This window comes from Homarus americanus, unplaced genomic scaffold (assembly GCF_018991925.1).
Source record: "Homarus americanus isolate GMGI-L3 unplaced genomic scaffold, GMGI_Hamer_2.0 scaffold19318, whole genome shotgun sequence".
In the NCBI taxonomy this organism is placed as follows: Eukaryota; Metazoa; Arthropoda; class Malacostraca; order Decapoda; family Nephropidae; genus Homarus; species Homarus americanus.
Window position 1 is genome coordinate 2272656 of NW_024732238.1, and position 24866 is coordinate 2297521.

General features: G+C 38.2%; 2 protein-coding genes across 7 annotated transcripts in view; one reads left to right on the top strand and one right to left on the bottom strand.

Annotated features, from left to right (window-relative positions):
• Positions 1-277: 277 nt before the first annotated feature.
• On the top strand, positions 278-15094 carry LOC121868291 (enoyl-CoA hydratase, mitochondrial-like). The gene is made up of 8 exons (XM_042368733.1): positions 278-514; positions 6229-6429; positions 6652-6838; positions 7618-7760; positions 10061-10180; positions 11335-11402; positions 13862-13966; positions 14874-15094. Exons 1-7 carry the CDS (start codon positions 379-381, stop codon positions 13925-13927), a joined length of 921 nt encoding a protein of 306 aa, XP_042224667.1. The 5' UTR covers positions 278-378; the 3' UTR covers positions 13928-13966; positions 14874-15094.
• LOC121868290 (COMM domain-containing protein 5-like) overlaps positions 3007-24866 on the bottom strand; it is a 30627-nt gene continuing 8767 nt past the window's right edge. For 2 of the 6 annotated variants that reach the window (XM_042368729.1, XM_042368728.1), the window contains exons 5-7: positions 21711-21857; positions 20029-20153; positions 17419-19685 (exon numbers count right to left, since the gene is read on the bottom strand). In XM_042368729.1, coding sequence (XP_042224663.1) covers positions 19579-19685; positions 20029-20153; positions 21711-21857 — 379 coding nt within the window. In that variant the 3' untranslated portion in view covers positions 17419-19578. The other 4 variants (XR_006089363.1, XM_042368732.1, XM_042368727.1 and 1 more) reach the window with 4 other exon arrangements.

Here is a 24866-nt window from a genome sequence, read left to right on the forward strand (position 1 = left end):
CCAATACAACATGTATACAGAGAGCACATTGTGAGTTTCCTTTCTCCATCCCATCCTGAGTGAGAACCAAACATCCCATACCCCACACTACCACCTTTGGTTTTGACTCGCTCGTTCGACCCTTGTCGCTCCTCACACAAAAGTTTGGTTATGTGCCCCCAGATTGCTGAAGCCACAGGTTGAATAGTTTCTTTCAGAGCATTGTTTGTGAGTTTGTAAGTCAGTGCTGTACCATTATAATCAAGGAAAATGCTTTGGTTATGATTTAACCTGTGTGGCAGCACCTTCCAGTACAACAAGTTGGGTGAACCGTGGAAGAAACGTCCGGCAGCGCAGCAGGGGGTCCACGGCCGGTGCCAGTGCGTGTCAGTTCTTGAAATGGCGGGTATGGCGGCACTGAGGATCCAGCAGCTTCGTGCTGTTATTCAGCCAACTTCGTTTGCTAGTCGTATCGTTGGCTGTCCAAGAGCTAATACACCAAATTTTGTTCAAACAGCAAGAAGTATGTCGTCAGGTTAGTTGACATCACTGTCTTTATGTTTTGACTGTGTTAATGGTTGTAAACACCGGTGTGTAGGTACTACTGTGGTTTTCAAATATTTTATTGGGAATTCATCACATGTGCAATAAAATGCAATACGAGCAAGAACATGTCATAAGGTGTGAATAGTACATACTGTACTCTACTTGAACTCGGAGGATGACACAAAGTTCATGTGTGCGTTGGGTTATTTTAGGTGGGCTACCAAACATCTCTTATCAGATGACTTTGGCAGTGACTGAGTTATTATTTAAGCTTATCATAATATGCTCATACAAGTGGCTTGAGGGTAAAGGTGGAAGAGACGGGTAACAGTGGAAATGGTAAATTTTCACTTGTTGCCACTAAACGAAATCGAAGTTGAAACCCGTGTTTCCCAATGATTTTTGATGTGTTATGAACTAATTTGACCTTCATTTCCAGCCCAAATCAATAGTTTATGAGAGAAGCTGTTAAAATTCTAGTTTTGTACAAATATGGAATCTTGGATTTTTAACTCGTGCAATAGATATACTGTACAGGTATCTCCTCATTCAGACTAACTTTAATTCTGTGCAATTCCGTCATAAGTGAATACTAATAAACCTAATAGAACCTGAGGTAAAATTTTACTTTCACACAACCATGGAAGCAGAAGCATTTTATCTTTGCACTTGGTAGTTTAGACAGTTTCCCTTGCAATTGACCTAAAAATTATCTAAACTAATGTAACCTCATCTCATCTCTTTGGACCCCCCTCCGGTATATAAAAGTTATTTGCGAGGGAAATGTCATACACAAAGTGTTTTTGAATCGTCTAAACTATTGATTGTAAAGATGAAATCACCAAGATTCCACGGTTGTGTGAAAATAAATTTTACCCAAACTGACTTAACCAATCAAAGAAACCTACCTAACCTAGTGAAATTATTGCTTTGGTCATCCAGCAATTTTTAGGATTTAAATTTTTGGAATAGGTAGTTTGGACAATAATTACTTTTTTCTATGGCATTTCGGTCATTTTTAGTTATCCACCCGTCGCTTTTTTTTTCTTGCCAATTAGTACATCTCCTCGAGAAACGAAAGAATATACTTGAATTTAGTGGTGCATTCCAAAAATAAACACGATATTTGCGATTTATTAGTTGAAAAAATCATGAATTTTCAGTCGCAATTTGATGCGATGGTGACAAGCAGCATATCACTCGTTTCCTTAACCACCCATCACCTTTTTTCACATAAAATTTATTTATTTTTTGCTAGTTTTCTTGCAATTTTAGATGATTCTGACATTTATCTCTGGGGCAAATCACTTTCTATTTAGGTTAGGAAGTGGCCTGTTAGGTCAGGTAGCCTAACCTAACCCAAAAAAAAGTGATCTGCCCCAGAGATAAATGTCAGAATCATCTAAAATTGCAAGAAAACTAAAAAGAAAAAAAATATATATATATATACAGTATTTCTTAAAAAGGCGATGGGTAGATAACGAAAAATGACCTTTGTTTTGTTCACTTTAAGAGAAAATCGCAAAAAAAAAGAGAAGGAAAATCATCTTATTTTTCCAAGTTCTTGGAAGTTGAAATTGTTTTTCCGATGTTTTTAGACAGGTTTTGAATGAATCTGAGCTTCAATTCTACTGCAAATCACACCAAACCTAATCCAACCTAACCTAGGTAAAATTATCATTTTGGTTATCCAGCAATTTTAAGGACTTTTAAATTTTGAAAGACTTGGAGTTGGGTTCGTCCTCGTCATCCTCGAGTTTAGAGAATGATTTAGGAGTAATGAAGAGTAGGAATCTTAAACCAAGTCAATAATGTGTACTTGGGTTCACACAAAAGAGTGTTAGTTATAAGACTAGCGAGCTTATCCTAAAACTATATCTTGCACTCGAGACCTTACTGTTCAGTTCTGGTCACCGTACAACAGAATTGATGTAGAATCCCTAGAAAGAATTCAGAGGAAAATAACAAGACTTATCCCAGGCATTAGGAACCTTGAGTACAGAGACAGGTTAAAGCATCTTAATTTGCAGTCCCTCGAGAGATGTAGTGCGAGGTGCGATATGATAGAGGTGTATAAATGGAAGTCAGGGCTAAACAAAGGGGACATTACAAAGGTACTCAAACTATCCAACAAGGAGCGAACTCGTAGCAATGGTTTTAAATTAGACAAATTTAGATTTAGGCACGAGATAGGTAAACATTGGTTTGGAAATATAGTGGATGAGTGGAACAAGTTACCAGACATCATCATTAATGCAAATAAGCTGGATAGATTCAAACATAGGTTGGATGGATATTTGAGCAATAGGGGTTGGGTGTAAACGGGACTACCTAGTACAGTATGGAAGAATCTGACATGTTAACTTGCGTAGTTTTATATCTGGTACCAAAGAAAGCAATTTTCTTGAAGCAGCATTGTGTAATTTTACGTATTTTGGTGGACGTTAAAGTACGATCGGCTGTGGCACGGACACCTATTGCTTCTTCACTGTTAGTTTTATTTTTTAAAGTTTTAACAGGTATTATCCCACCCGGGCCCAGGTCAATGACGCACATCAGGGTCTGGGGGCGAAAAAAATAAAAATTAATAGTTAAAAGTTATAATAAAGCGATAATAATAAAGAACCATAAAAACTAATAATAAAGAAAAAAATAATAAAGAACCATAAAAAAATAAAAGATCAACAGCAAGAAACTGTATGTTTGTTGTGTTGTAAAAGTAAGAAACAATCGAGACCCTGCAATTGTGTGTAAATGAGGCAGAAAGACTGATGAGCAACCTGGGACTAGGTCACGATTTTCGTGATGCCACATGGCAGCCTGGTCTACCATTAGACAAAGCAAAAAGTAAATAATGTATAAGAAAGACATTTATCATTCCTAGCTCTATTTCTCTAACTTTTCATTTTACTTACCTGCTCCCACTGCAGTCTTCTCGATCCTCATGCTCACATGTTCCCTGAGCAGTTTAAAGACATCTTTTGAACTGCCCTTTCGAGAGAGCCAGCCTGGGTTGCCACCCCATCCTAGACAAATGTACAGGTGCGGACTTCCACGTAGAACACCCAGCCAGACGATCGGAGAGGTAGAATCGGCTGACAATCTGGTAACTGTGTGCGGGGATGGGAGGGAGAGGGGATGGGGGAGTACTTTAGTTCTGTGTTGCATAATATAATCATTTTATTTCGCGCACAAGAGTGATGGAAAAGTTGATTATGGTATAGGAATACTTATTTACAGAAGCATTACATTGTTTGATTTATTGGGGTGTAGTAGTTCTCTAATCTAAGGCTCCAAAGCCAGAGAAATGCATAACTTTTACCTCCCCACACTACTGCTACCTTTCCTCAGGAAAGGACAGTATGGGAAAACAGGTGCCAGTCAATGATTATGTCGACCAATTTCTTAGTTATAACTATTTTCCAAATCCAACATAACTTAAAGCTGATACACATTTTTAGGTGAGTAAACTGCTCTTATATGCCCTTTATAGTTCATGAGAGCATTAATAGCGTATAATGGAACCATATGCTGTTGTAAGTCACGTTTCGACCTAGCCTTGCACTTGGTAAACCAAAATGACCTCTTTACACTTATCGTTTTAATATGGTGATTCTAGTGGTATGGTGCTACGAAAGATACAGTACTGACAAGTATCTGTAGTTTGCCAATGGTGTGTAGGTGCGTAATGCTATCCTTAACAATGTTATGAAGTTACCTTATGGCTCTGGGCCATCTGTAACACACACACATTGCTTATCCTTTATTTTCACAAGTAATGAAATTAATACAGGTAATAATAATAACAATAATACAGTATTGTAATAATAATAATAATAATAATAAAGAAATACAAGAATGATAAACAGATTAAACGTGAGAAACACGACTTAGACCTATGAATTATTATTATTGTAATTATAATTATTACTAGCAGAATCGCGCTCTTTCGCTAGGCCACGGTAGGACGCCAGTTCCCACTCTGGAGCATCCAACATAGAACTGTCCACGAGAGAAGCAAGGAAACACCAGGTTTCGGTCTCACTGTTCAGTCCCCAAAACTACTTCTTCCATCAATAGTTCATTAACGGTGTATGCAAGTTCCACTACAACGGTACAGCAAAGTATATTTTTTTTAGCATTAAACTTATTATTTTATTGTCTAATCATCACTACATATAACACCACCCATCATCACTACATAAAACATCATCCATCATCACTACATATAACATCATCCATCATCACTACATATAACACCATCCATCATCACTACATATAACACCATCCATCATCACTACATATAACACCATCCATCATCACTACATATAACTCCATCCATCATCACTACAGATTGGTAAAGTAGTTTCCGAGATTCTCGTGTGGACACACAAACAAACAGACACACACAAACGGACATACTTCTTTGTTTTATATAGATAGATATTATATTTTAGCCCCTCAGGCCCCAATGTGGGTCAGTGACCTGTACCCTGGTGGTCTGATCCCTGAAAAAAAACCTAACCTAACCATTCTGAAATTGGAAAAATTCCAAAATCCATCTGGTCCCAAGGATTTTGGATAAGGATTGTCAACCTATAATGGACCTAACAAGGACCTAACCTGGACCATGTGGTGCATCTGCAGTTGTAGTGAGGTAGCTGCTTAATAGCCAGGCTTGGCGCCGACATCAGGTCACAAGAATGTCTAAAAGACCAGCTCCCACAGTACCAGATCTACAGTTAATCTATATGTTGACTCTGTTTCTTATGTTTTTGTATTGAAAGCTTTGTCAATCAAGTGTCCCACTCCCCGATTCCACCAAATGTAACTTATCATCTCTGTTCATTGTTTATTTTCAGCCTTTGGGCTGCCATGTTATCTAAATAAACTATTAATTATTATTATTAACACAACTCCACCTTGTTTTGGTAATGCTTGCAGATTCTTAGGGTACAATGCACTATACAATATTATTACCCTTGGTTGTTTTTGTAATAGTCCTTACACTTGATGAACCTATGTGAACATGTATGATCATATTGCTGATTAAATATCCATCTGTTTATCTGCTATACAGTAATTCAATTGAGTAAATATATACAGTGACTAATTTAATGGAATAACCGCTTTTGTTTTGTAATTTGGTTCAACAGACTACGTATTTGTTTTGATGCATGCTGTAGGTGGTGATGAATGATTAATCTGCCTGCAAAAGACACAAAATGACCTCTTCATCCCTGACACACTTTTGTGTTGGCTACTGTGGCAGCCGAGTTTTTATTTTTTTCTCGAAGCCATCGTAGCATTTGATGTATGCTAAGTTTGTTTACGGGCACCGAAAACTGTAATTGAATCTCCTATCCAGCCTTAATGGTGACTGAAGGGACAGAAGGTGACCATAAGTTGTTAGTGAATCTGGTCCATGGACAGGTTAACTTTTTAATCTTGTTTAATACAGTACTGTACCTCAATGATGATTCATGGTATAGACCAATTCTGAGGCTGTTTTAGATTATATGGTAGCTTGATGTCTTCACCTAGGTGGAATTTCAACACTGCAGGAGATCAAAGCTGCCATACTGTATTAACACTGTCATGACACTACAGAACTCACAATGTCAGTAGCTAGTAGTTATTGAGGTAGTGTTAGGCAGTGTTGTCATTAGAATTTTTTGGTAATGATTTCCATTTGTTTGGCAGCTCCCACTTATGAACACATTATGGTTGAGAAACGAGGAGAGGGTGGTAATGTTGGCTTGATCGTGCTGAACCGCCCCAGTGCTTTGAATGCTCTCTGTGACCCACTCATGAAGGAAGTTAAACAAGCATTGCTAGATTTGGAAGCAGACTCCTGTGTTGGCGCCATTGTTCTTACTGGAAGTGAAAAAGCCTTTGCTGCGGGTTAGTAAAATTACATATTTCATTTGTTTTTTTCCTATTGATCCATAGTATTTATATAATTTAGTTTCATTAGCCCTAACAGAACGAGTTACCTGAGGGGTCACAAAGGATGTTCTATGTTTGTTGGTTTGTCATATCCTTAACTTATCACTTGTCACACACAGACCACTGAAGGACTTTTCATCAAATAATAATTAATAAATCATTGTCTTTGTTTTTCAGGTGCTGATATCAAGGACATGCAGAACAAGCAATTTGTAGAATGTTATAACGGTAACTTCCTCAATGACTGGAATGTCTTGTCCATTGTCAAGAAGCCAGTCATAGCTGCAGTCAATGGTTATGCTCTTGGTGGAGGTTGTGAAATGGCTATGATGTGTGATATTATATTAGCAGGAGACAAAGCCAAGTAAGTATTTAATTAAAGGGTGATCTAATGTAAACAATTGACTCCTGTTCTTATCTCAGGATGTCTTTGGTTGTAGGTAATATCTTTTGTGCCCTTGTTTGTTTCAAATTACCAAAGATCATAAATATTAAAATCAGAATTTTTTAGGTTTAAAACTCTATTGTATTTTGAAATCTTGAATTCAAATTATGTTCTTGTTGAGAAATGAAACCGCAGTTAAGAATTTAAAATATACCTTATTTAGAATCCTTTATCGCATTTGATAATATAAGAGGTTTACATATTGTAGATCTTGACTACCACATATGCAGCGGGGTAGTAAAAGGGATGAAGGTCAAACGCACGCCACTAACACTCTTTACAGTGCTGCTACCTGTTGAGCCACTGTAGAAGATAAAGCACAGAAAAATAATAGCACTGTTTACTGTAACCCACAGTCCTCTTCAGTAGTGTGAAGCTAGTGATAAAAATATTAATGACAACCCTTGGAGGTTTTAAAAGCATGATAATTGAGGATGTCAGCTTGTTTGATGCCTCCAGTAATGACTGTATTCCTGAGCAAGCTACTTCACACCATCACCTCTTTCATTCCTTACATACAGTACAGTATTGCCTTTTGGATATCATGATGTACTTTCAGCTGCGTATATTTCTTTAGGACTTGTACATTCTACATCGATGGCCCACATTATCGATCAATACCTTTCTAATTATCTTATTATCTTTAATATGTACTTCATGAGTTGGTTGTGTTACATGTTTCACATTAATTCTTATAGGTTTGGTCAACCAGAAATTGTCCTCGGAACAATTCCAGGTGCAGGTGGTACTCAACGCCTCACTAAAGCTATTGGCAAGTCTCGTTCCATGCAGATGTGTCTGACGGGGGATATGATTACAGCACAACAAGCAAGTTCATGGGGTGAGCATCCATTCATATATCATATATTCATGAAGTTATGTTATAAGCTGAAAATTTCTTTTGCCTTTAAGTGAAATTGTTAATACTACAGGAGATGAGCTAGGCTTAGATTTTACCCATGTGAGAAATTAAACTAAGAAGGGATCTAAGAAAACTCGTGCAGATGCTTGTAGACAAAAGGGATGATTGAACACGGTAAGATGATGGGCTGCATTTAATTAGATCAAGATTACATCACCCACCCAGTTTGCGAAACATTTTTTTATATAATCCATGACATGCTGTGACTGTTCCTGGAGTTCTGACCCCCCCCCCCCCTTTCATCAGAAAATTCCAAAACCTTTTCTTCAATGCAGTAATTACTATTTACCTCGGAATATCTCCTAAAGTCGTCATCTTCAACGGAACTGTTCTGTTAATTGTTGCAGATCTTCGTTGGTGAGCTCTTCTGTATGGGATGCCAGGATGTCCTCAATATATTCTGATTCCAGCTCATCAAAGCCTGCCTGTCTATCCAAGCTGAGGATATTCCTATTCACAGCTGGGACTAAGTCCGTGAATCCTGTAAAACTGTTGACACATTCGGGGCACAGTTTACGCCACACACTTTCTGAAACCTCTTCCCATGCCTTGCCAATGTTGTCAATTGCATGAAGAATGTTGAAGCCGCTCCAATATTCTTGTATCGTTGGTTTATTTTCTCCGTCTGTAGCCTTGAGCAGCTGGGCCATGGTACGGCGTAAATAATACGCCTTGAATGCGGCTATGACTCCTTGGTCCATAGGCTGCATCAGTGCTGTCGTGTTGGGAGGCAGGAAGACAAATTTTACACTGTCATGCAAGTTGTTGAGATTGGGAGGATGAGCTGGAGCATTGTCAAGGATCAGAAGAATTTTGAAGTTAAGGTTCTCCTTGGCACAGTATTCCTTCAGTGCAGGGATGGCGTACACGTTCAACCACTGGCTAAATATGGCGCCGGTTATCCATGCCTTCTTATTAGCCTTGTAGATGACAGGAAGGTGATCCTTGGAGTAACCTTTCAGGGCCTGTGGGTTGGCAGCATGAGAAATCAGCATAGGCTTCAGCTAGAAGTCACCGGCAACGTTCGCGCCAAGCAGCAGCGTCGAGCGGTCTTTTGCAGCTTTAAAACCTGGCGCTCTTTTCTCCTCCTTGGAGATATAGGTCCTCTTCCAAAAGCGACCAGTCTCATCCACATTGAAGACTTGATTCGGTGAGTAGCCTCCTTGCTGGATAATCCGTTTTAATTCTGACGGGAATGTCTCGGCAACAACCGTATCTGAACTGGCAGCTTTACCAGTCATCTATATGTTGTGGAAATTATACGGACGCTTAAATCGTTGAAACCATCCTCGGCTGGCTGTGAAGGTCTCTTCCTTCGATCCTTCACCCACTTCTGCCTTTAAGTCGTCAAACAAGGATCTGGCCTTATGCTGGATAACCCTAAGGCTCACAGGGGCATTGTGTTGATTCTGGTCCTCCATCTACATTGCCAGCATCTTTTCCACCTTCTCTATCACAGTGCTTCTAGTACGAGTCGTCTTAGTAGCACTCGGAGAAGAACCACTTCCAGCACCAACCTTAATCTTGTCAGCGTTGGTCCGGATAGTACACGCCGTTGTGGGGGTTAGGCCAAGCACAGCGGCTATGTCCACAGCACATTCCGCTTTTTCAAATCTGGTTAATACATCCATTTTCGTAGCAAGGGTAATGGTCTTACATTGCCTCTTCACTACACTAGCATCAGTAACACTTGAATGGTGCTTGGAAGCCATTTCGAATGGTTATAGTACAGTTTTAGAGCAAAAGCACTTAAGCACACACGTAAGCACAGTCGTAACAGTGACTGGCTTGGCGCACTTGGGGACATTCTGCGAGTGAGGGCAGCGTGCCGAGCCGAGAGAGTATAGATTGGCCAGACAAGAGCGGGTGATGCGCCATAGAAAGTAGTCCGTGACAACACAAAACGACGTAGTATTGGATCACCGGGACGTTAAACGAATTTTGGGTCCCTAAAATTCAGCGACGTAGTACCGAAACAACGTTAAGCGAGGACTTACTGTAATTGTGAAAATATACACTACCATTCATAGTTTATAAACATCAAAGCTACAATTGTTGAAGTTGGCCAATTAACTGTCCATACATACCCATTATGTAAACAATTTGTAAAGCTTCTTGGTGGAGTTCATGTAGTTCCATCATGTGATAATGGAACATAACCCACATGATTGGTGGGGTAGACTTGTACTAGTATTCAACTAATTCTTGATTTCTTACAGGACTGGTAAGTTCAGTGCACCCCCCAGATCAAGTGGTAGATGAAGCTATCAAGCTTGGGCAGAAGATTAGTCAACATTCTAAACTGATTGTGGCCATGTGCAAGGAATCTGTCAACAATGGTGAGTTGAAAATTTATTGTTACCAATAACCTGTAAGGCCTTGACTTTTCTTTCACTGGGGCAATTATTGGAAACTGTTTTTGCAGTGTATTACTCTAGTACAGTACATTTAATATGATGCTTTATGCATAAATGGTAATAATTGTTCTTTTTTCACATTCTCATTACATCCCAAACACCTACGTAAGCAAATCATAGTCATCTGTAAGTTGAACATATCTTTCGTTTCCATATCCCATTTCATCCTCCAACTGCTAGAGTTGCAGGTAAAGTGTTGGATTTATACCCTCCATTAATCTGCCAGTTCACTGCCCATTTGATAACTTTTTACTGTTTACTTGATTTCTCTTGACCAAACATAGACTAGAGCACCAGTGTCCCCTCTGTGTCTCTTGAAAGTAAATTTTTAAGGGGTTCCCTTAATTTGTTTAAGTTAATTATTTTGTAATTTATTGTCTGCAAGGTTTCTCCCATATAAAGATAGAAATACTTATAAAATGTAGCTATTGGTGGGACTTACAAGCTTATGGCAATACTGTACAGATTATTTTTCTATTCAACAAAGCCTACAGTTGGAATTAACCTGCATTTGGTAGGTGGGTGAATGTTGGTTATCTCCCTTGTGGGAAAATGGAAGTGGGTCCTGTAGGCATGCCTGCCCATGGGGGACAATGTACAGTAGATACAGCATACTGTACCTGTATACTAAGCCTTCAGTACACAAGGAGGCAGCATGGTTGGTACTGCACTCGATTGCATTCATTTTCCCAGGTTGTAAACTTGGGTACCCAATTACAGCTGGGTGAATTGGGAGCACCTGGGTTGTAATGAGAATGACAGTAAACATGTCTGGCTATACTTGAGATGTGTGGCCTAAGTTTAACTGTCGAAAGAGATTTCAGGATCAGTCCCTCATTTTTCTAGATACTATCAATCAAGTATGTATTTTATATTTTATTAATAAATACCTTATACCCGTAATATGTTATGGCTTGCTATATAGCCAGCCCACATTTCAAAACTTAAATAAATTACCCATGGTGGTACAGTACAGTATAGGTGATTGAGGAAAATCTTTTAATTTACTATAAAAAAATTTTCTTCTGTATTTTTAGTACTACACTGTATACATGTCAAATTTCCTGTTCTTGCAGCATATGAGTTATCCCTGAGTGAAGGCCTGCACTTTGAAAAAAGGTTATTCCATTGCACCTTTTCCACTGTGAGTATAAGTTCTTAAAAAATTTAAATTATTGATCAAGGGGAAACTCCCTCTCTGTGGTATAGTGTTTTTTCCCAGCCGAGAAGAGATGCCCTGCCCCCTCCTCAAGAGTTACAGCTGATTGGCTGTTGCAAAACTGTCCGATTTTGTCCTGAAGTAATGATGTATTTCTAAAGTAGTTTATTCATAATCATTGGGATGACCGTTTCTGATGAGAAAGATATTTAGCTAAATTATATAAAGATACATACATTCATTATTTCAAACATGAGCACCTAGGAAATTTATCAGAAATCCTATGCATGAATTAACTGTTAAACTCTGGTAGCAAATTCATGCTTTTGGAGGATGCATTTAATATATACTTATTTTTACCCACAATAACTAACCTTTTAAAAGCTGAGAATCACATTAAAATATTACACGGCAGTCAGCAGAGGCGGGAAATACCACTGTGAACAGCTTCATATTTCCCGCCTCTGCTGACTGTTCAAGTGGCCAAGGTCCCCAGTCTGTCACACTCATCCACCAACTTTTAGAGGCCTTGTAATATTTCATTGTGATTCTGATCTTTTAAAATGTTAGATTTTGTGGGTAAAAATAAGTATACAGGTACAGTGGGGTATGCTATAACGAATCTAATTGGTTCTAGAACCTTGTTCATTATAGCATTCGTTCGTTATAGGATTAATCCGTTCCAGGCCACCAAATACAACCACTTAACACTGAAAAATATAATATAAAATTGTAAAAAAGTGCATAAATATGCATCTAAACCCCTGAAATAACCAATATCATTAATACTTGTAATAAGAAACAATAAATTAGTAAAAAAAAAAAAAAAAAAATTTTTTTTAAATAATGTTCGTTGTAGGAGTTTCGTTCGTTATAGTATTCTCAATTTTATAGGTAAAACCGTTCGTTATATGAATATTCATAGTAGGATCCGTTCGTTATAGCATACCCCACTGTATATTAAATGCATCCTCTGAAAGCGTGAATTTGCTACCAGAGTTTAACAGTATGTACAGAATGGTGCATGCAGGTAGTTATGTACAGAATGGTGCATGCTGGTAGTTATGTACAGTATGGTGCATGCTAGTAGTTATGTACAGAATGGTGCATGCTGGTAGTTATGTACAGAATGGCTTGCTGGTAGTTATGTACTGGTAGTTATGTACAGAATGGTGCTTGCTGGTAGTTATGTACAGAATGGTGCTTGCTGGTAGTTATGTACAGAATGGTGCTTGCTGGTAGTTATGTACAGAATGGTGCTGCTGTAGTGTATGGTGCATGCAGGTAGTTACAGTGGTAGTTATGTACAGAATGGTGGTAGTTATGTACAGTATGGTGCATGCAGGTAGTTATGTACAGAATGGTGCATGCTGGTAGTTATGTACAGAATGGTGCTGCTGGTAGTTATGTACAGAATGGCATGCTGGTAGTTATGTACAGTATGGTGCTGGTGGTTATGTACAGTATGGTGCATGCTGGTAGTTATGTACAGAATGGTGCTTGCTGGTAGTTATGTACAGAATGGTGCTTGCTGGTAGTTATGTACAGAATGGTGCATGCTGGTAGTTATGTACAGAATGGTGCATGCTGGTAGTTATGTACAGAATGGTGCATGCTGGTAGTTATGTACAGAATGGTGCTTGCTGGTAGTTATGTACAGAATGGTGCTTGCTGGTAGTTATGTACAGAATGGTGCTTGCTGGTAGTTATGTACAGAATGGTGCTTGCTGGTAGTTATGTACAGAATGGTGCATGCTGGTAGTTATGTACAGAATGGTGCATGCTGGTAGTTATGTACAGAATGGTGCATGCTGGTAGTTATGTACAGAATGGTGCTTGCTGGTAGTTATGTACAGAATGGTGCATGCTGGTAGTTATGTACAGAATGGTGCATGCTGGTAGTTATGTACAGAATGGTGCATGCTGGTAGTTATGTACAGAATGGTGCTTGCTGGTAGTTATGTACAGAATGGTGCTTGCTGGTAGTTATGTACAGTATGGTGCATGCTGGTAGTTATGTACAGAATGGTGCATGCTGGTAGTTATGTACAGAATGGTGCATGCTGGTAGTTATGTACAGAATGGTGCATGCTGGTAGTTATGTACAGAATGGTGCATGCTGGTAGTTATGTACAGTATGGTGCATGCTGGTAGTTATGTACAGTATGGTGCATGCTGGTAGTTATGTACAGTATGGTGCATGCTGGTGGAGAAAAAGGGGGAAGGTCTCTTTCTCTTCTTGGATGAGAGAAATAAAGCCTCACTCTCTTCCTTCTCTTGAAGAGCTAAAAAGTGTAGTAGTTTCATTGGTTCAATAAAGTGACAAATGGCTGATCCACAGAATGCAACCATTTTTATCATGATACAAATTTTTAGTTTGGGACATTTATTCTCGTAATATTTGATATTCTTCTTCAGAACAAGATATTTTATAATAATTTCAGAATGATCGCAGTGAGGGCATGACAGCATTTATTGAGAAAAGGAAACCTAATTTCACTGATAGCTGAAGTACTTTACTGTCAAGATAGTGTACACTTCTCCTAGAGGTCAGTTTTATATTTTTACCTGTTACCACCCTTGCCCCCATACTCTGTTTCCCTTTATATTCTGCTGATGAAGGGACAGTATGGTTTAGCTTTTTCCTTCCAGCATCCCATCTCACTGTTTTTTGTTTGATATATAATTGGAGTTCTATACAGTATATATACCTGTATTTATTTTCAAACTCGAGTGAATTAAAATTTATAGCCATATTTTGTCATTGATTTTATGGGCAAAATTCACTTTAACCCATACAAAATACTATTATTTCCTACATATGTTTACAGGGTACTGTATATGATAGATTTATTTTGTGCCATTCAATTTATCATCGGGAAGGTGGAGAGGGGGTTATGTTGTAGTTTTGGTTTCAAGGGATGCAAAGCTAATGAACTCAGATGCTGTATAGAGCAACAACCACCAGTGGTTACCAAGACATTTTATTGAACTTACGTCAAAGGATGACCTGTATTGTGTGAATAGGGATTCCTTGATCCGAAATTTCCTGCAGTGGATTACCCAAATTCAGAACATTGGCTTGAACCCTGGATAATAAGAAAACTACATGTTGCCAATCATATCACCGTTTATTCACTAACTTAAATTGAATTGGAAGATTTAGGTTTCAAAAGTCAACATTCTTCAGAAGTGCATGGACCACCATGACTCACCACAGCACACCTACCCAAAGTTTATGCTAAAGTATATTCATCGAGTCTTACGAAATCTTCACACTAATACTCAAGCAAAAATAGCTATTCCTGAAATAGGGCTAAATCTAATGAGCAAATTTTCATCTGTACGGGTTTGGTATCCAGTGGGTCATCACAATTTGATAATTGTACTGTATTAAAATTGTACAACAAAAATAAATGAGTTTGGGTTGTCTACTAATTTGCATTGTTTTTCCAGGTCAAGAAGATAATGTTTGGCTCCAGTAGTCTGCTTGGATTTTGAGCTCCTAGAATATATCAATCAGTGCAGTCAAGTCTACATTTAAATAAATATAAACTAAAAACAGTTCCTCTAATTTTGAGAGCAGGAAAGGCAAAATCTATTAACTTACTGAAGTTGGGGACACTGCTTAATGGGGCCATTGTAGTTAGGAGTGCAATAAAATGACTACCTACTCATTTAAAATACTTTCACTTTGTAATGTATAAATATTCCCCATAGGCATCATCATCCATTGGCACAAAGTTTCATTGTTGAAAATGGTGTAAAGGAAGATAACAAATTCCAGAATGGTAAGATTGAAATCACCATTGTTTTTGAAGAACAGAAAATTGAGTTGTGAATTGGGAATGACGATAAATTAATGGTAGTGATAATAAACTTCTATGTGGTGGTTACATAAACTCTTAGCAGCTGTAAGGTCATATATACAGGGTGATTCATCAAAGATTACATTAAATTGGAGGATGAAATCCTTGGATAATTCTAAACCACAATGTCAGATTCTGTGTATGCCCACGTGTTCGTGACAGGTGCGAGCAAATTAAACATAGTCCAGGCTGAAATTTGGTAGGAAGATGCGAGTAGCCTATTAGATAGTTGTACTGTATACTATCTTTTGTCCCTCCACAAGGGGTGTAGGGCTGACCACGACCACCCACCTGTAGATCAGGTTCATTTCCAGTTTTGAATACTGTACAGTACAGAGTTGAAATTTGGTAAGTAGGAGCAAATGGCCTAACCTTACGGGATGGTTATGCATTATCTCTTGCCCCTCCACCCGAGCCAAGCCAGATTAGAATTACAGTAAACCCTTGATAACTTGTTATATATGGGCCTCTAACCATTTCCAAATTATCAAGGCACTTTCCTTCTGATCTTTTGTCTTGTCCCAATACCCAACATTTGGCCAAAATAACCTACCATAATGAGAACGTACAAAAATTAATGCTTGCTAACACTGCAGGTGAAGGATGAAGATAATTTAAGCTTATGATGCCAGTACAGTATAAACAGTACAATTCTGTGTTCTTAGCTCTTGCACACCAGTGAATGTCTGGGAGATGTTCATGGAACGAATGTGAGAGAGTAGGATGCTAGAGTTAGCACCAAGAGAGGCTATTTTTCCAACTCATAATTTCTGGTAGACGTATGTAATTTTTTTTTTTTTTTTTACTATGACATGCACACACAATCTTTCATAAGATTTGTGCCCCCCAAAATATTAATAATTATTAGGTCAAAAACAAAGGGATTAAACATTCTTACGTAAGCTGGAGTCATCACTCGGAGCAGGGCTTTCCCTCATCCCATGTAGGTCACAGGTGTTACTCCATTCTGAGATCGTGTCGTCATGTCTCGGAATATTGTGTTATATAAAAAATAATTTACACTTGAATATTTTATTGCCATTCTGAGTTATATCAAATTATAAATCATCAAGGGATTACTGTAATTGATTTTAAAAGGATATTGTTTGTTAGTCTGAGGGCTTATATGTGTACTGTACATATAATGTATACAGTATATATGTTGGGCTCAAAGACCGGAAACGACCACTACACGTGGTTAGTTTTCGGTCTTTGAGCCCAACATATACACACATGCACGTTTGAACCTTCAGTTTTGAACAATAATCCACTAAAATCAATTAAAGATTCTAAATGAACATTCAGTTGAAATACTGAATTGTGCACCAGGACTAGAGTAGCAGTTTCCTAGCTCTTGAAAAATTAAAAGATATTAGGTATTTATTGATATCAATCAGTTCATGGATATAATCACACATTCACCCTCACTTATGTAACTGGGTGAAATGGTACTTGGCTCCAAGAAAATATCAAGTGGTACAAGAGATATAAATGGCTGGGAACCCCTGCTCTACATTATTTAAACAATGCAATTATCCAAAATCCTGTTTTTGAGGTATCCATCTACAATTCTATTTTTGAGAAACCATAGGTAACAATAGTAATGTGATACTTTATGGAAATTAAATATGGAATGCTTAGTTTACTTAGTAGTATTTTACTATACAAGTTGCAAACTTTTAAAATGTGCTCGAAATTGACTATCTTTACATATAATATATATTGTTACACTAGTGATTAAGAAACTGTGAAATGATATTATACAGGGTATCTAAAAATTATCTTACCCATTTTAAAGTTTGATAAACTTAAATATCTGATAGAACACAGTGCAAAAGTGGAAGTCTACCAAGACAAAGAAACACTTATGAGTTTTTCACATAGAATACAAGTACTGCAGTGTGTTCTATGACATTTTAAATGGGTTACATAATTTATGGACACTTTATACTTTATTTTTTTTACATATGGGGGATTTCTCAAGTGACTCTATTTGGTGCAAAAGATTGGCAACATTGAATCTAAGTTGGTGAAATCTGGAGAGAGGGACTTGGAAAGTATATGAGGATCCATCACTGGTTTCCAACTTCAACATCACCACAGGCTCCAGAACACGGGACAACCAGCTTTAAACAAATAAGGTTATCAGTTTCTTCCCCTTAATACTAAACTCAATGCTTGAACTTAGTCTAATTACTGTATCTTGCTATACGTATGTTAAATCCAATCACATAGCTCTACCCATAAAATAACCTCTCACAACATTGTGGATGGTGGTGTATACTTTGTGGAGATCTTATTTCTTCAATGAGGGAAACCTGTGTAAAAATCTGTTGAAGGACTTTCCTAAAATATTGCACTAAAAAACCAGGATCAATGGCCTCAGGTCAGACCAAACATATCGTATGCAGTTATTTTTGTAAACTATACTGTACATTGATCTATGCACTAGATTTACATTTTTCTCACTGCTGGAAGCTCCTGGCCTGAAACTAAATCAATAACTGAATACTGTAATAGTCATTCACAAACACCTGTGCAAAACAATCCTACATATTTACCAAGGACTGCATGGTCACAAAACCCCTATAATTTTTTTTATTTCACAATGAAAATAACATTTGCACAAGAAGTTAAGAGCAGAACATTACGCAGTTGAGAGGATGACAGATCTCGAGGGCTTGAACACTTGTAACCAATCGATAAATAAGCACATCAGAGAGAGCATTGCTTGGTCACAAGCAGGCCTTAGGAATTTAGTCTTGACACGTTTCAACCATAGAGGAAGACCGTTTAGAGTAAAATTTCCTACACCGGTTTCCTTTATTACCTTACTCCCAAACTGTAGTCAAGTAAGATTACAGTTTGGAAGTACAAGTAATGTATGATTCAACAAAAGGAAGAAGGCTGCACAATCACGCATTATTTTTATATTACAGTAAGATCCCTCTAAGTCGGACAAGCTCTGGCTTATAGGGGTTGTGTAAGGTGGTAGAGAAAAGAAGTCCGTTCCCACACTTTTGTTATCGTGACCATTGTTCTACTGTCCACATTTTTGTATTTAGTGCTTCCCCGGTGTATTATTATGGCCTAAAAAGCAAGTAAAGGGAAAACTGGACCACTGGAAGAAAGGGAATGGTGCTCAGAACTCTACCAATTGAAGAAAAACTAAGATATGACAGAAGTGATGCTGGGTTCTCCATGAACATTATCTGTGAGGAGTTAGGGCTGAAGTGTAGTACTTTTTATGACAATATACCATATGGATTTAAGCGCATGCTAGATACATGTATAACTAAACACAAGTGTAACTAAATATAATTGTAATTAAATATAATGTACGGGCATCCCCCGGTTTACAGAATTTCGCCCTTACGGAATTTACAAATTTAGACCTTAATTTTGAGTTACAGAAAACAAATTCGCCCAAGGAATAAAAAAAAAATTATTTTTAAACAAATTTTTTACAAAAATAGTAAAAAATGTGTGTGCATCTGTGGTGGCCACAAGGTAGTTGGAAGGCCGCATTCACCACAACAATGGAGCTGCTCACTTATAATTCTTTCCCTAGCTTGTTTTTAGTTATGCATCTGTGTTTAGGACTTTGCCCTAATGGAATTTTGGTTAAAATTTGTAAAAGAAAAAAATTGCTATACAGAAAAAAAAAATTCACCAAAATTATAAACTTTATTTTGTGTGGATTCTGGCCCAGCTGGTAGCAGTCACAACAACAATGGCACTACTCAGTTTGGATTCTTTCCCCAATTTGTGTTCAGTTATGTGTGTGTTACTGTGTACCCTTGTTCAATATGAGTGGGAAAAGACCACCAAGTTCAAGTGAAAAAAGATTCCATAAATGAAATGCATTAGACTTTAACCCCTGGGCTAGGGTGCCACACAGGGTAAATCGAGGAAAATCAACTTTAACAAAAATAATTTTTAAATGATAAAACAAACTAAAAGAACTAAGAAAAACTTGTACAGGTTGTACCTCTCTAGTTCGGCAACCTCGGGACCTGACCGGTGCCAGACCACGGAAATTCACCCTCGAAACACCCTACATTAAGCAGAAAAACATAAGATCGGAAATAAATAAACAAGAAAAAGTAATACTGTGAAAATACTATTTCATTTACCTTTAATGCTACCATAATTATTCTTCCAAAGTGAAGTGATGGCACTGTAACTAAAATTACATTTGAGGTACATCAGGGATGTTGGCTATTGGGCAAACTAAAATCGTTCCGGACCACAGAATGCCGGACTAGAGAGGTACAACCTGTATTGACCCTCTAGAAACTAACCAGGGGCCGCAGTGGCGAGGGAGATAAGGGGACAGGGTTGTTTTGACGGCTAGCACTCCTGGTCACTACACACTTAGCGGCCATATTTTCCTTGCCTTTGTGACCGGGATGGCCAGTAATGCATATGTTTACTGATCATAATACAATAGTACTTGTTTTCTATAAATAATTCATTTAGAATATTTTATTTGCATTATTTTTCATAAAAAAGTGCTCGGCAACACACACACAGTGTCTTTGTTTGGTAGGGCGAATAATGCATATAAATAATTATCGGAATAATAATTCCACAAATAATACAATTATAACAATCATAGCATTATTTTCCAGTAATACTACACTACAATACAACTACATTACTTTTAGCAATATTACTTTGATACAACATGATAAAATGGACAAACAATGAAAATGAAACAATCAAAAGTCGGTACTTACATTCAGGAAGCTTGTGTGTGGCGTGACAATGCCGTGACACGCAAATACTGTAGTCAATGGCACCTGATAACCCGTGCTGGGCAATCAAACAATGCCGCAAGTTCCAGAACATCAACCGGAGTGCCCTAGATGGACGTTCCGGAACATCAACCGAGGCGTAGGGGTTAAATTACATGTTTTAAGGAGGTAACTCCCAAAAACTCTGATCTCCCAACCTCACCTCGCCACCACCTGCAGCACTCAAAGTTTCTGGTAAGTAAAATTTGAGTGTTTTGTTCATTTGTTATCATGTAGCATCATGAATGACTCCCTGTATGTGGGTAAAACCAAAGTCTAAATTTACCAAGTCTACCCACACACACACGGGAAAAGCTTATTATTTGACGTCGTTGGCCGAGGTGGATATTCTTGCCATATATCCTGATTTCCTCATCCCTTAGCACACTACCTTTCAGTTAGCCACTTGAACTTCTCATGTAATTTTTATATTCCTATTCTCATTAAAAATTTAATATTATTAACAATCCTCATCTTCCCCTATTATTATTTATACTCTTATAATTTGGCTGCCAGTATCAGTGTAATAAGTACAGTAATCATAAGCATATAGGCTAGCTATTCAGGGGGGGGGGAGGGGCAGAAGGAATACAAATATTAAATAAAATAGTTAAAGAAAATAATAAAAATTGTTTGATTATAATTATAATTTTCTCACTCTCCGCAGGCTATTACAGTAAATACAAGTATATATGTGTAGAGGTTTTCAATTTATCAACGTGGCCACTGAAATATTACAGATGACAAGGCTATATAATAACAGTTTCAAGCAACATATGGGTACTTGTCTCTCTGCATCCGGTCTCCTGGCCGAAAGTTAGACTTTAGCGAACTTAAATTTAAACCTGTCAATGGTTCTTAAGTATTGCCTTCCTCCTGTTGCACCCTATATTTGCTGCATGCACAATAAAATTCACTCTTTTTCATCCTTTGGAAATCGATGAAATCTCAAACTTTTATCGTGTAGTCTGTAATTTGATATGTATCCAAATATGAAGCATTAATCACGCATTGTCATAGACCTTTGCACCACGATGGCCAGCTGGTAACTGAGGTCCCACCTCGGATTACACCCTGGGCTACCAGCCAGATGGCTTCATGCGTGGTGAAGGATGAATTTTTTACTCGAAGTTGTTTGACTTGGTATAATTAGATTTTGGTCAAAACCATCTGATTTCATACATACAGGTATATGTGCTTATGTCACTGTTTTGGGCTTCAAAACTTTTCCGTTGGAATGCATCTCAACTTTTATAATGGAAGTAGTATATGGAAAAAATGGTTTCGTGTTTCGTAAAGATTTTTCGGAACCTAACCATTCCGTAAGCCAGGGGATGCTTGTAATTAAATATAAGTGTGTGTAAGCAGCTCTCCATCCTCCACCTCAAGATTGATCTACTACAATAAAAATAAGTGCATTTTAAATGTATACTGTTAACTTTAATATTTTTGAGGGAAGGGATTTTTCAGCAAAATGATTAAAAGCACCTAAGGATAGGTTACACATAAGTCAGAATTCTAGATAAGTCGGACAGCCTCGACCCCCATATAGTCTGACTTAGGGAGGTTTTACTGTAGTTGACCAAAAGGAAATTCTAATATATATTTTGTATAATGTTACTAACCTGGTTGAAATTGTGACCTCCACCCTCCAATTAAGATTTGTCATGACTGGGAGCGCAGGAGTGTTAGAAACAAGCTGGTTGTCAATATCCAATCGGGCAGGACCAAAAACTACCTTGCAAACATCTGAAGCAAATTCTTCTGGTAGTCTGGAATGCAAATTTCATTTAAGCACCTCACAGTTCTTTAAAAGCTTTTAACAGTAATACTGTACAGGTAGGGGTGCATAGTTATCCTCTTAATCATTTGGTAACTCATTCAGCATTTAGTAGATCACTCGCATCTTTAAGAACACTGGCTACAGATACTTTGTATGTACAGGCTCCTGAATGTACTGTATTTGGACTTGCACCAATGATGTTTTACCTCAACCCTTTAAATGTGACTACAATAAAATCTAGAAATCACTGTGCAAAAATAAGAGAAACAATCTTAAATTTTATGCAGAATTATGAAAATTAAAAAAAAATAAATCTTTATCCTTTGCTTTTTTTCTGGTAGAGTGTTTAAGTGCAGACTGAGAGGGCAGAGTAACTAGGGGTAGAAAGGCTGACTGCCATTAACAGCAACAAATGTGTGTCTTCCATGGTGACCGAAAGACAACCGAGAGCCCTATTAGTCCGGCAGCCAAACCCTGATTTTTTATAGAACCTGGAAGGTAGTGTCCACATAATTTTTATCGTGTTTTTAGCATCTTCTGAGTGTCTGGAATCAAAATCCAGATGATGCCACCTTAGCATCCTTGAGGAATTTGAGAAAGTCAAGATGGTGGTCATTTTAGTCGCCAGAGCAGAAAGTTGGCATTTTCAATAAAAAAATGGACCTTTTTAGATTTTTGTGCATGGGTGGTACCAGAGGAGGTTATAGCCCCCTCGTTCAGGAGACCCAGTCCCCTCACTGGAGAAATTCAACAAAATTGCCAAGAAAGTCTCGGGTGTCACTTATGATGACTGTAATTACAGTATAATTATTTAGCATAAATAAATTACTAATTCTCAGTCTTTTGTTACAGTCTGTTCATGAATACAATATCAAAAAGGATATGCAAATACCTGTACTGTACAGTATTTATGTACAAATTTGAATAAATATAAAAACTATTACAAAGTTATTGAGAGACACCTACAGTATATGCACAAGTTAAAAGTCAAATTCATTTGAATGGGTGACTGACGACTTTCTCAGTCTGCCTGGTGGCTGGCGCCCAGTATAAATGTAGTTTTGCTAATGACAAAAAAGGCTCTGCATAAGAGGAAGAATTGTCGGTATGAGATAATCTGCTATTTCTATGGCTGGTATAACTAGAGAACTTGGAATTTCCAAGTCCACAGTTTGATTTTGGTGCAGGGAATGGGAAAAGTTGGGAATCTTCAAGACCAACTAAGGTGTGGCAGGTCCTGGAAAATTACTCGGAATGATGACAGATGACTCCTGGAGGTAGACATTACCCAATTACAAATGCAGTTGCCTTGAGAGACCAATTGCAACTGGATGTTTCACCTGGAACAATTCAAAACAGGTTGCAAGAAGCAGGGGTTCACCATCGGACTCCAGCAAAAACAGAAAAATTAGAAGACCTTCATCGACAGACAATTCTTGAATTGCACAACAACATGAGAATGGGGTTCTTGATTACTGGGCCCAACTTATCTTCATGGAGGAAAAAAGCATTTGTCTACCACCCATGGTCATCACTGTTGGTGACCAAATAACACACGAGGTGAATACCAAAACACTGTGTAAACAGTATTCTTATATGACATGCAAATACTGTATATATGCCTAAGAAAATAAACTGTTCCAGGTGTGTGTATACTTTCTGCACCCTGTGCTTTAACATTTGTTGGTCCTGTTTTAAGATTACTCAAATTACAGTACAGTGGTCCCTCGGTTAACGAATGGTTCAATTAACAAAATTTCGGTTAACGAATTAGCTCCCATAAGGATTTTCAGTTCGATTAACGAATAAAACTTCGATTATCGAAATCCTTACGACAAACACGTTTTGTTGTGCGCATCAGCTGATCATCCAGTCCGCCAATACAGTAATCAGTTATATGTTTACATTCGTTTCCAGTGGAGTAAATATCAAGGAAGTTGGTCTTTTGAATATTTCTGCATTTATTATATTAAAATTATTGGTTTTATGCCGGGGCGCTCTTGCTGAACACAATTGCTCAAGGTATTGGATATTTGGACCCATATTCTGGAACGGGGTGGTAATATCGACAATATTTACCTAGATTTTGCCAAGGCTTTCGACAGTGTACCCCACGAAAGGCTGAAAATCAAACTGGAAGGGTACGGAATTCGGGGAAATGTCCTAGCGTGGATAGAAGACTTTCTACATGACCGCAAGCAGTGTGTGGTGATTAATGGCACGAAATCGTCATCTGTACCTGTAACAAGTGGGGTACCACAGGGCAGTGTATTGGGCCCGCTGTTGTTTGTTTGTTTCATAAATGACATGCCTGACGTTGTACACTCCTCCATACAAATGTTTGCCGATGATGGCAAGTTATTTCGGGAAATTAAGAACCAAGCGGACTATGAAGAGCTGCAGAAGGACCTCTGTGGGCTCCAGGAATGGTCGAAGAAATGGCTGCTGAGATTCAATGTCACGAAGTGTAAGAGGATGCACCTGGGGCGTACCAACGGTAAGGAGGCGTATCATATGTCCCAACGGGATGAAGAAAATGCACTAGTTGAGACTGTGTGTGAGAAGGACCTAGGTGTGTATGTTGACAATGAGCTGAAGTTCTCGGGCCATTGTGAGAAGAAGGTAAATCAGGCAAATAAATTATTGGGTCTTATAAGAAGGTCGTTCAGATATCTAGACGGTCCGTCCCTCGTGACGATCTTCAGGAGTGAAGTGCTTCCCCATCTGGAGTACTGTCACCCCATCTGGTCCCCGAGATATGCTAGGGACTGTCAGTTGGTTGAAAATGTTCAAAGGAGGGCCACCAGACTGGTGCCTGCACTTCGGCACCTCAGCTACCCTGAGAGTTTGGAGCGCCTGAACTTGCCTAACTTATACTACAGACGGGCAAGGTTGGACCTAGTTGATGTGTATAAGCATCTCAGGGGGCACTACTCAGTTGAGTGTCCTTACTTGGAGCTGGCGGACGCTCGCCCCACAAGGGGTCACAGCTCAAGAT

Excerpts from the sequence above, each read along its gene's own strand:
- LOC121868291 (XM_042368733.1), top strand. The coding sequence starts at position 379 with ATGGCGGGTATGGCGGCACTGAGGATCCAGCAGCTTCGTGCTGTTATT. Across the intron at positions 6,430-6,651 it reads TGAAAAAGCCTTTGCTGCGG|GTGCTGATATCAAGGACATG; the intron begins GTTAGTAAAATT and ends TTTGTTTTTCAG. Across the intron at positions 6,839-7,617 it reads TTAGCAGGAGACAAAGCCAA|GTTTGGTCAACCAGAAATTG; the intron begins GTAAGTATTTAA and ends TAATTCTTATAG.